This window comes from Diceros bicornis, chromosome 3, assembly GCF_020826845.1.
Source record: "Diceros bicornis minor isolate mBicDic1 chromosome 3, mDicBic1.mat.cur, whole genome shotgun sequence".
NCBI lineage: Eukaryota > Metazoa > Chordata > Mammalia > Perissodactyla > Rhinocerotidae > Diceros > Diceros bicornis.
Genome location: NC_080742.1, coordinates 43,066,579 through 43,079,283, shown reverse-complemented (window position 1 = coordinate 43,079,283; position 12,705 = coordinate 43,066,579). Strand labels below are relative to the sequence as shown.

The following is a 12,705-nucleotide window of genomic DNA, read 5'->3' as shown; positions in this document are numbered from 1 at the left end:
TATATGAGGTAATTAACAGTAGACAAATTCATAGAGACACAAAGTAGAATGGTGGTTGCCAGGGGGTGAAGGGTGGGGAGGAAGGGAGTTATTGTTTAACAGGTGTGGATTTTCAGTTTGGGAAGATGAAAAAGTTCGGGAAGTAGATGGTGGTGATGGTTGTGCAACAATGTGAATGTAGTTAATACCACTGAATTATACACTTAAAATGGTTAAAATTATACACTTTATGCTATCTATATTTTACTACATTACAAAACTTTTTTATCAGTTTTATTGAGGCCCCATAGCTTAGGGGGGAAAAAAAGGAACAAACTTAAAAATGTTGGTAACATAAATCATCTGTAAAAGTCATTTACATGGATGATTAACAGGCTTGATGAAACCATTTTTACCTGTGTTAAAACTGCAGTCTTCACATGATCATCTATGAGCATCTATCTCTGTTTTGGTTTTTTGTTTGTTTCATGCATTCAGTAATCCTAAGTAGCTACTGAGGTCCTTACATTTAGCAATCCCCAGTGAGAACGGGAGCTGGGGGCGAAGAGAAAAAGCTCTAGGGCAAGAACAGAACTTTCTTCAAGTGCCTCACCAAGGAGGCTGACTTCAAAGTTCAAGAAAAGTCAGCCTAACTTATTGAAAGGTTACTTATCCAGTTGTGACCTCTATCTGAAAAAGATCCTGAAAGTAAGCAAAAGTGGTTTCACCCTCTAAGTGGTGTCAAAGTCTGTGCTTTGACATATATTTTAACTCACAGGCAACTCCCTCAAGCCTTCATTTGAAAATGAATTCCAAAAGCTGATTTTCCTGAGGAAAGTAGATGGGAAGTGGCCTGGAACATGATAGGAGAGTCATTTTCCTCTTTCCCACTGTCTCAAGAGGTATTTCAGTGACTCCAGTTGCACAGGTGTGATCTTGACATTCAAGAAAAACTTCAACACGAAGAGGTCTGTTTTCTTTTCTCTCTCTCTCTGGGTGGTGTGGAGGTGTAGGGTGAGGGGCATTACTGGTTGCTCCCTTAAAACTGTTTAGAAAACATTTGCCAACACATATTGCAATTGCATTTGGCATAGAGTACCTGGCGTTAACAGCTGGCCCCGAACATAGCAAGTGCAACAACTTGAAACAAACCCCCTCACTTAACCAGAAACCTCGAAAAATCGGTCTTTTTAACTTTATTGTCATCTCTAATAAAACAAAACAACTGACGTGTGAATGATCATATTTGTATAATCACAACGCCTAAAAGTGTTTTTCTCCCGTGAAATACTATGTAAAAATGTGATTCTAATTTTTTCGGTACCAACTAAAAAGTGAAATAGTTTCATACACTTAGTGCATTTTCAAAAGGATGAATAAACTTAAACAAGGTTAAGAAAATATTTAGAAAAATTGAGGAGGAGGTTTTTGGCTTAAGGAAACTTAAGAACTAAAAGCCACACTTCTGGTTTCTTTTCCTTCTCTGAAAGGTTCCAGCCAGGAGCATATCACTTAAGTCGAACACGCAGAACTGGTTTTCATACCAAACTCATTGCTGCTTAGATAAAGTATCTGAGATGAATTTATGCCACATGAGCTCAGATTTTAGAAATTATAGCCTAACATTTTTCCTTTGCATTCGCATTATACTCTAAAATTTCACCTTTATGATCAAGGCTGACTGGGTAAATGTTCTAAGAAACAGTCCTCTGAATGGAATATGTAAACTGGGAATAAGATAAATTTTAAAAAGTCCCCTGAACGGAATAAGATAAATTTTAAAAAGTAATATAGTTTCTTTTTAAAATAAATGCCAGCTTTAGAAGGAGCTGCAGGGTTGAGTTTGCATTACAGCAATTTGTTGTAATTTGAGGACAGACCCTGATCTGAAACTCACGGTCCTCTGACACCGAGTGTTTGCGGCAACATTTCTGCGCAGACAGGCAGTGAGTCTGCTCTCATCCTGGGACCAGCCTGACTTCCATAGGCTCACCAGCAGCCATTTGGGATTCAGGACAGACCTATTCAGAGGCCTTTCCAGTGGGTGTTATAATACATAGTGGAATGAGAGCTATAGCTCTGCACCCAGCTACAAAGATCCCAGGAGACCTCCTAGAAAAGGCAAGATAATCTATTACCTTCAGATCTGCCTGAGAAAACCGAAAGCCCAGATTAATCTGACAAGAGTGCTCTTGGTGCTTGAAAAGGTGTTATTTCTTGAGTGGCTAATCATCAGTAATTACCCATTATGATAATCCTACAGATTAGTAGTCTGAAGATTCATGCTCCCCAGGCCCTGATGTGTTACTGGGTTGACCCAAACAAGGCCACTGCAATTAGAGCACATACCAAGGCTATGGGTTGATTCTCTCCAGAATAGCCCTTTCCACATATAATCATTTGTACCAAGAAAAGTATTATATTAGGAGATGCCAGAACCTCATGGGAACTTCTAAATGGAACAAAGCAAACAGGGAAAATACAAAATGCCTTAAAGGAAGGCAGAGTTTAAAAATCTCACCTCCTTCACGTGTCATACACAATCTCATTTTACGGCACAAGTGGGAACATTGTCAGGGTTGCCCAGAGCAGAATATGACATGGAAGGATAGCAGAATATGCCACCCCAGAACATGCCTCTTTGGCATAAAGATCATTTTGAGCTGATTATTTTTGAGAAACACTAGACACAGGAGAAGCTCTGAAAACAGAGTAGAAGTTGACCCTTTTGTAAGGGAAATTTACATTTGCAAAGGAAATCTCCATCTGTACCAGGAAGAGAAGGATGATTGTAAATCCCAAAAAGCTTTTATTAATGTAGAAGGCACTGACATAAATCTTTATAACAAAACTTACCCGTGTTTACTGTGCTTTTCCTGGTAACCCCCATAACTGGCTCTGCCCACACACACCTTTCTTTCTTTTGTCTTTAGCTGAAGAGCGTATTTAAGATGGTGGCTTGGGCCATTTGGGGGAGTTACTCAGTTTTTCTGGGTATATCCTGTGTATACATGAGGTATACATGTTAGCAACCTTCTGTTTTTCTCTTCTTAATCTATCTCTTATTGCATAGGTCTCAGCCAAGAACTCAGAAGAGTAGAGGGAAAATTATTTTTCCTCCCTTACAATATTATAGGAATTGCACAATTCAGTTTTCTTGAAAGATTAGCCAGTCTACCAGAGTCACAGAAATGACACACGTACAAAATGCTCTAAAACTCTATAGATCAACTATTTACCCTCTTTCTTGGTCTAAAACCCATCAAGACAATTGCCAATAAAATACCATATACCACATAGAATGCAAGATAAGAAATTAATAATTTTCAGTAACAAGAAATACCTTAACATATTTTTCCCAAATAAATATAAATGATTCCTCTTTTAAAAAAAAGTCTCACTATGGAGAAATATTAAACACAGAAGCATTTCAAGAAAGGATTTGGGGATGACGACCAGTAGACATTAGTGCTGGGACTTCATTTCCATGGTAGGATTATACACTAAAATAGCAATACTCAGCTCTAGGTCAGTCAAAGAGAACCCAATGCAAAAAGAAAAGAATTCCACTTCACTTAATTCATTTATCAATTCTTCCATGACTTGCTTTTAATTCAAACATTCACACATGAACAAAGATTTCAATCCTTTAATTTTTTTAACATAATATACAGAACCACAATACTATTTCAATTTCAAATTATGGGAGATCACATTCAAATATGCCTGGATTTGACAAGTTGCTGTAACAATACTGAGAGAAATTTCATGAAAAAAGTATTTAACAATTTGTAAGATAATCAAATATCTTTTTGCTACGTGGGCCAATGCATTTAGAGAAACTTGTTTAAAAATGCTGTCGCTTGGACTTCAAATTATTATAAAAGAATATCAAGAGTATATAGACAGACTTTCTGAATTTCTCAAACTCATTCCATTTTGAAGGCTGGGGGCAAATGTACACGAGAACATTTCTCCTTTGCACTTACCTATAAAAGTGAAAAACTAAACCACACTTTCCTAAAGACATATCTATTTCTAGCATACATTAGTGTAATCATAAAAGACTACGAGAACTAAATTATCACTTTTATATTAACAATTTTTACTACAATACATCTTTCCTAAAAAGACAAAAAAATTTGGGAATTTAGATTTCCCCTACTGAACTTAACATAAAAGAATCTCATACTTTCTGGCTTTCATAAACTTCAATTCTTTTTTCCAGTAGGAACTATCTACACAGCACAGTGCTACATACAATTAATTATTCCAGTGAGATGTATATTTAGATTCACAATATGATCAACACAATAGTGCCATACAAAGTTTTTCTGCAGGTAAAAATGCTAAGAAAGGCCACAGTGGATAGTGCCAGACACTGAATACAGTAGATTACAGGGACCACTGAGGTTCAGAGGAGACCACAAGTTTCAAATCTTTTTCAGCAATGGAAAAAGAAAAACATTTAGAGAAACATAAGAGTAAAAATATATAATTCCACTGTCAATAATGTAGTTTTCCAGATACTATTTCCTTAAACAGGCAAATTAGCTTAACTTAAAGTTAGAGAAAGTGAACACGATGAGAATATGAAAGATTTTCCTTGTTTTCTCATCAAAGGAATGCACTAGGATTAGCACGAGGATCTTTCTGGTTCCTGTATCTGTAGGTCAGCCAAACACCCAGGATCTGATGGAAGAAAGAAAAAGAAGAGAAAGTAACAGTTGTGTATATTTATTCAATGTATCAATAAAATAACTCTGGAACCTCTGAAGTACTTTGAACTATTTGTTCAGAGGAAGAGATTTCTTTTTCTTTTTAAAATGGAGCAAGTAACCCAAATGAGAGGCCATAAGAAAAATTAATATGAACACTGTAGTAGGCTGAACGATGGCTCTCCAAGGATGTCCAGGTCATAATCCCCAGAACCTGCGAATATGTTACCTTACATGGTAACAGGGACTTTGCAGGGGTGATTGAGGTCAAGATCTTGAAACAGGGAGATTATCTGGGTGGGCTCAGTGATGTAATCATTAGGTTCTTAATAAGGGGGAGGCAGGAAGGGCAAAATCAGAGATATAGAGAAAAGGCAATGTGATGACAGAAGCAGCAGGAAGCAGAGTGAGGGAGAGAAAATGCTTGAGCCAAGGAATGCAGGCAGCCTCTAGAAGCTGGAAAAGGCAAGGAAATGGATTCTCCCCTAGAACCTCTAGGAGCCTCCATTTTAACCTTCTGACCTCCAGAAATGTAAGATAATGAATTTGTGTTGCTTTAAGCTACTACATTTGTGATTATTTGTTAGAGCAGCAATAGGAAACTAATACACACACAGAATTGTCTGAATAGCTAAAATATCACATATTTTGATCATTCAGAAACAAATTCTTGGCTTACCAAAAATTAAGTAATAAGAACAATCCTACAATAAATAAATTTTCCAACACAGATCATAAAAAATGTTATAATTCCTACCTCTCCAAGAAGGGAGGGGGGGAGACCTATAATTTTAGAAAAGTAATAAGTTGTTTTTGTGCCATTTCCCACACCAGGTTCACTAAAAAATAAACCAATATAACTTTTTTTTTTTAATTAAGAAATGTGTTCATGCCGTTTCTGCTACTTCAAAGTTGATTTATTTAAAATACAGGCATACCTCAGAGATATTGCAGATGCGGTTCCAGACCACCACGATAAGGAGAATATCGTGATAAAGAAAGTCACACAAATTTTTTGGTCTCCCAGTGCATAGAAAAGCTATGTTTCATTATACTGTAGTCTATTAAGTGTGCAACAGCATTACGTCTAAAAAACCAATGTACACATCTTAATTAAAAAATATTTTATCGTTAAAAAATGCTAACCATCGGGGGCCGGCCCGGGGGCACAAGCGGTTAAGTGCGCGTGCTCTGCTGCGGCAGCCCGGGGTTCGCCTGTTCGGATCCCGGGCGTGCACCGACGCACTGCTTGGCAAGCCATGCTGCGGTGGCGTCCCATATTAAGTGGAGGAAGATGGGCACGAATGTTAGCCCAGGGCCAGCCTTCCTCAGGAAAAAAAACAGAGGAGGACTGGCAGATGTTAGCACAGAGCTGATCTCCACAAAAAAAAAAAAAAGAAGAAAAGCTAACCATCATCTGAGCCTTCAGCAAAGTTGTAATCTTTTTTGCTAGTAGAGGGTCTTGCCTCAGTGTTGATGGCTGCTGACTGATGAGGGTGGTGGTTGCTGAATGTTGGGGTGGTTGTGGCCATTTCTTAAAATAAGACAACAATGATGTTTGCCAAATCGATTGACTCTTCCCTTCATGAACAATTTCTCTGAAGCATATGATACTATTTGATAGCATTTTACTCACAGCTTCTTTCAAAATTGGAGTCACTCCTCTCCAACCCTGCTGTTTTATCAACTAAATATTATATTAAATATTAATATAAATATATGTACTTAAAAGTTATAATAAACATTTATTTTTGTCATTTCAACAATCTTCATAGCATCTTCACCAGGACTAGATTCCATCTCAGGAAACCAGTTTCTTTGCTCATCCATGAGAAGCAACTCCTCATCTGTTACAGTTTTATCATAAGATGCAGCAATTCAATCACATCTTCAGGCTCCACTTCTAATTCTAGTTCTTTTGCTATTTCCACCACATCTGCAGTTACTTCCTCCACGGAAGTCTTGAATCTCTCAAAGTCATCCATGAAGGCTGGAATTAATGTCTTCCAAACTCCTGTTAACGTTGATATTTTGACCTCTTCCCATAAATCACGCATGTTCTTAATGGCATCTAGAATAGTGAGTCCTTTCCAGAAGGTTTTCAATTGACTTTGCCCAGATCCATCAGAGGAATCAGCATCTATGGCAGCTATACCCTTATGAAATGTATTTCTTAAATAACAAGACTTAAAAGTTGAGATGAAACCTCGACATATGGGGTGCAGAATGGATGTTGTGTTAGCAGGCATGAAAACATTAATCTGTCTTGGGTGACCAGGTACATTATCAACGAGAAGTAATATTTTGAAAGGAATCTTTTTTCTGAGGAGTAGGTCTCAACAGTGGGCTTAAAATATTCAGTAAACCATATTGTAAACAGACGTGCTCCTCATCTAGGCTTTGCTGTTCCATTTATAAAGCATGGGCAGAGTAGATTTAGCATAATTCTTAATGGCCCTAGGATTTTCAGAATGGTGAATGAGCATTGGCTTCAACTTAAAGTCACAAGCTGCATTAGCCCCTAATGAGAGAGTCAGCCTGTCCTTTGAAGCTTTGAAGCCAAGCATTGACTTTTCCTCTTTAGCCATGCAAGTCCTAGATGGCATCTTCTTGAATATAAGGCTATTTTGTGGAAATAACATCGCAATTAACATCGAAAATCTATTGTTTAGTGTAGCCACCTTCGTTAATGATCTTAGCTAGATCTTCTGGATAACTTGCTGCAGCTTCTGCACCAGCACTTGCTGCTTCACCTTGCAGTTTTATGCTATGGAGATGGCTTCTTTCCTTAAACCTCAGGTACCAACCTCTGCTAGCTTCAAACTTTTTTCTACAGCTTCCTGACCTCTCTCAGCTTTCACAGAATTGAGGAGAGTTAGGGCCTTGCTCTGGATTAGGCTTTGGCTTAAGGGAATGTTGTGGCTGGTTTGATCTTCTATCCAGACCACTAAAACTTTCTCCATATCAGCAATAAGGCTGTTTTGATTTCTTATCATTTGTGTGTTCACTGGAGCAGCATTTTTAATTTCCTTCAAGAACTTCTCCTTTGCATTCACAGCGTGGCTAACTGTTTGGCACAAGAGGCCCAGCTGTCAGCCTATCTCGGCTTTCAACATGCCTTCCTTACTAAGCTTAATCATTTCTAGCTTTTTACTTAGAGTGAGAGACGTGACTCTTCCTTTCACTTGAACACTTAGAGGTCATTGTAGGGTTATTAACCGGCCTAATTTCAATATTGTTGTGTCTCAGGGAATAGGGAGGGCTGAGGAGAGGGAGAGAGGTGGAGAAGAGCCGATCGGTGGAGCAGTCAGAACACACACAACGTTTATGGATTAAGTTCGCTGTCTTGTATGAGTGCGGTCTGTGGCGCCTCAAAACAATTACAATAATAATATCAAAGAACACTGATCACAGATCACCACAACAAATGTAATAATAATGAAAATGTTTGAAGTATTGTGAGAATCACCAAAATGTAACACAGAGACATGAAGTGAGCAAATGCTGTTGGAAAAATGGTGACAATAGACTTGCTTGACGCAGGATTGCCACAAACCTTCGATTTGTAAAAAACACAAATCTGTGGGGCGCAATAAAACAAGGCACAACAAAACGAGGTATGCCTGTAGTAAAAAATTCTTAGACTGAAAAAGACACAAAATTTTAAGGGAAAAAAATGAATTTCAAACTATATTTCCCACTGTAGATCTAAGCCAACTTTTAATTTAAATTTTGTTTATTTAACTTCATAACCACTCATTAGCCTTTTAAACCACTGTAGAAAATTATGGTAAGTCCCAAATTTTCTCCATTTACCACAATAATCATCCCTGATTTACTATAAAATTCATGACTGGCAATGTCTATAGTTACAACTTGTAAGGGCTTGATGGAACTATAGTTTGTGGAAATGGAAAGTCTGGTTTGGAGTCTGTATGACGGGAAAAAAAGGAATTTATTAAAAAACCACACAAAGAGTACTTTGTGACGGGCTCTGTTCTACACACTTTACAAATTCATACAATCCTCCCAACAACCCCACATGATAGGAACTATCATTTCCTCATTTTACCAGTTGAGGGAACCGAGGCATACAGAGGTTAAATAACTGGGTAATAGTCACACAGGTCATGAGTGGAGAACTGGGGTTCAAACCTGGAGTTCACGCTCTTAACCACATTTGTGGCTTTTATGTGAGAATCTGATGTGTTACTGGCCGTTCTCAGGCTAACATTCCACCTATCATTTCAGCTATGTTGGTTGTTACAATTCTGAAATCCACACCTGTTGTCAAACAGCTACTTCTCTGACACCCCCACCTGCCCAAGCATCATTTCCCTGACCCTCCCTCAGAAATGCTGGCACACAAGGAGTTCTGGTTAGAATTTTTGAGGTTGTTACATATTTTAATTATCACCCTGGATATATGCTTATAGTGTAAGTTACAGTCTTTAGGAGAAACGAAGTAATTGGGTAAATTAAATACTCACAATCCGGAGCCACATTTTACCAAAATTTAATTCCTTCAATTCAGCTGTAAGTGACAAAACAGGACAATGCTTTCCTTTGCCGCATTGCTGAACCACTATCTCCTCCCTCACTCCCAAGGAGATCATAGAAGGGAGGCCATATCCAAAATGCAAAAAGATCCAAGTTAGATAATTATTGGATTTTAAGCTTACAAAGGTGCTCATGATTTAAAGATTTTCAAGGGTAACTGACTAGACCTGATTCTAGAACCTACACCCAGTATTCAGCAGGTCACCAAAGTATAGTTCACAACACAGAAATGTCTATGTAGAGTGTGCAACAATAAATCTGTACTAATTTCATTAAATATAGAAAGGCAGTATGCCAAAACATAAACATTAATTATTTCTGAGTAGGTATTTTAGTGAGTAGATACATTTAATCTTTCATCTTCATAGTTTTCTGAGTCTTGTAGCCTCATCCCTTCAAACTCTGAGAATTCTGTGAAATACTGAATAAAGTAAAAATTTAAAAAGTGAGGGAGCCTATAAAATATTCATTATCCAGAAAATATCAGGTTGGATAAATTATTATTAAAATCTCTAGCTAGGTTTCAAAAGGACATGGTATACAAAATATAGAGCAGGATTCCGTGAAAGAACACTTTAGAAATCTAAGACCCATGAGTATATATTCTTAAAGAATTGATATTTTAAAAAAAAGCAGGAGGAGGAATGAATAGGCAGAGCACAGAGGATTTTTAGGGCAGTGAAAATACTCTGTATGATATTATAATGATGGATACATGTAATATACATTTGTCCAAACCCATAGAACGTACACCACCAAAAGAGAACCCTAATATAAACTATAGACTTTGGGTGATCACAATGTGTCAGTGGGGGTTCTTCAGTTGTAACAAATGTACCACTCTAGTGGAGGATGTTGATAATGGGGGAGGCTATGTATGTGTGGGGGCAGGGAGTATATAGGAAGGCTCTGTACCTTTCCCTAAATTTTGCTATGAACCTAAAACTGCTCTAAAAAAAAATAATAAAGTCCTTTTTAAAAAAAAAAACAGGCATAATTAAAGCCAGTGTGATCTGATGAGAAGAAAATGGAGCTGTTCAAAAGAACTAAATTCTCAAAATAAAATCGAGATATAAAAAAGAAACCATGTGGCAAAATTCTGATAACTGTTGACTCTGGCTAATAAGGCATATGGAGATTGCTCATTCTGCTTTTTCTGTATCTATACTCTTAAGCTTTCATGACAAAAATTCATTTTTTTTAAGGAAGAATGCACAAAATTGCTTTAAAGCTGTATATGAATCTTCTTGAATCAACGTCACAACCAAGCCACAAGTAAGACAGATCTTTCCTGAGAAAAACTGAAATGAAACAATGCTCAGAGTAGGAAGGAATGGCAGGGGAAACTTCTTTTAAAAACTGAATATTAAGCTTGGTCTTTATCTCCACTTGTTAATAACAGCCAAGTGTGGATTTTTCATTCTCAAGGGGAAAAAAAGAAAATGAATTAGAATAAAATATATAACATATACACATACATGTATATATAATGTGCTATATGTCAATCATACATTATATACATATATATATAATATATACATTATCTACACAAATGCAATACATGCATTATATGTATATGTTACACAATCAAAATGAGAGGATCTAATGCATAACATGGTGATTATAGCTGATAACACTGTACCGTATAACTGAAAGTTGTTAAGAGAGTAGAGCTTAAATGTTCTCACTCCCCCCACCCCTAAAAGGTAAGTATGTGAGGTCACAAATGTATTAATTTGATGAGGGGAATCTTTTCACAATGTATCCACATATCGAATCATCATGATGTACACTTTAAATGTCTCACAATTTTGTCAATTATATCTCAATTAAACTGAAAAATATATATATTTTATATACACAGTGTGTGTGTGTGTGTGTGTGTGTGTATATATATATATACAGTCGTGTGCCACATAATGACATTTCGGTCAACGACAGACTGCATATATGACAGTGGTCCCATAAGATTAGTACCGTATAGCCTAGGTGTGTAGTAGGCTATACCATCTAGGTTTGTGTAAGTACAATCTATGATGTTCGCACAACAACAAAATCACCTAACGACACACTTCTCAGAACGTATCCCCATTGTTAAGCGACACATGACTGTGTTTACTGAAAAAATTTCTAGTCCCAAGATGGAGCTGCTCCTGCCCAAGTGCCACATTGGCAAACTGAAACAGATAACTTTCATGTCCCTGTAAATGCTCCACGTGACCAGAAATGCGGTATGTTCAGTCAGCCAGTCCCCAAAGGCCAAGCCAACTCTGGGCCTTCTTACCCCAAACAAGGTTGACCATGAGGCCCCAGCCAATCAGATATTTTCTATTTATGTCTTCCTTGTTCTTTATTCTTTATCCCATTAAAGCTTCTCGCCTTCTGCCCCATTTTGCAGTTTTCCAGAAGGAGACTGACCACTTTATGAAGTGTTAAAGTTTGTTTGTATTGCTTAAATTGTCGTCTTCTATAATTTTTTAACATATACAATCAAAATGAGACAGGCCTTTCTAAGCATAAAAATCAAGTGAATAGGGGCTGGCCCGGTGGCGCAAGCGGTTGGGTGTGTGCGTTCCGCTGCAGCGGCCCGGGGTTCGCCAGTTCGGATCCCGGGTGCGCACCGACGCACCGCTTGTTAGGCCATGCTGTGGCGGCGTCCCATATAAAGTAGAGGAAGATGGGCATGGATGTTAGCCCAGGGCCAGTCTTCCTCAGCAAAAAAGAGGAGGATTGGCATTGGATGTTAGCTCAGGGCTGGTCCTCCTCACAAAAAAAAAAAAAAAAAAAAAAAAATCAAGTGAATAAACCTATACGAAAAAGCAATAAATTTAACTACATGAAAAATAAAATCTTCTATAACTTCTGTTAAAAAGTCATAAAGAAAGTTAAGTAAGTGCAAAAGAAATTGAAAGCAGAATAAAGAAGCCAAGTAGAGTGAGGAACGAGAGGAAGAGGGAGAAAGGGAGGAATTAAGAGGGGAGTGGGCGACACTCTCCTGCATCCCGGTTTCTAAGCCCACTCCCTTCTTACACATCTTCCAGGTCCTGAGGCCCTCGCTGGTATTCTTATACAAAATTCCCCTTTTGGCATATGCTATTTTGAGTTTGTTACATGCCATCCAAAGGGCCTCAATCAAGACAAAAGCAAGTGAGCAATTCACAAAAGAAGAAATGCAAATGGTCAAAAAACACATGAATATATTGCCAGGCTCACTAGTCACATCTTCAAAAGAGCAAATAGAATTGTAATACTGTTTTTACCTATCAAACTGGCAAATATTTTCAAAATACAAATATCTAGAAGTAGTGGTTGAAGCAAAATTTGGTAGAATCTCCCCAAAAGGCAATTTAACAATAATTATCAAATTCTTTTAAAATGCCCATATACTGAGTGTGTCATATTTTACCGCCACAGATGTATTCTAAGGAAAAAAAACTAGAGAATATAG

At 37.6% G+C, this 12,705-nt stretch overlaps 1 protein-coding gene across 2 annotated transcripts in view; it reads right to left on the bottom strand.

Moving 5' to 3' along the window:
- Positions 1–3,566: 3,566 nt before the first annotated feature.
- Positions 3,567–12,705, bottom strand: part of TSPAN13 (tetraspanin 13) — a 34,149-nt gene continuing 25,010 nt past the window's right edge. For both annotated transcript variants that reach the window (XM_058526672.1, XM_058526663.1), the window contains one exon: positions 3,567–4,671. In XM_058526672.1, coding sequence (XP_058382655.1) covers positions 4,597–4,671 — 75 coding nt within the window. In that variant the 3' untranslated portion in view covers positions 3,567–4,596. The remainder of the gene's footprint in view (positions 4,672–12,705) is intronic.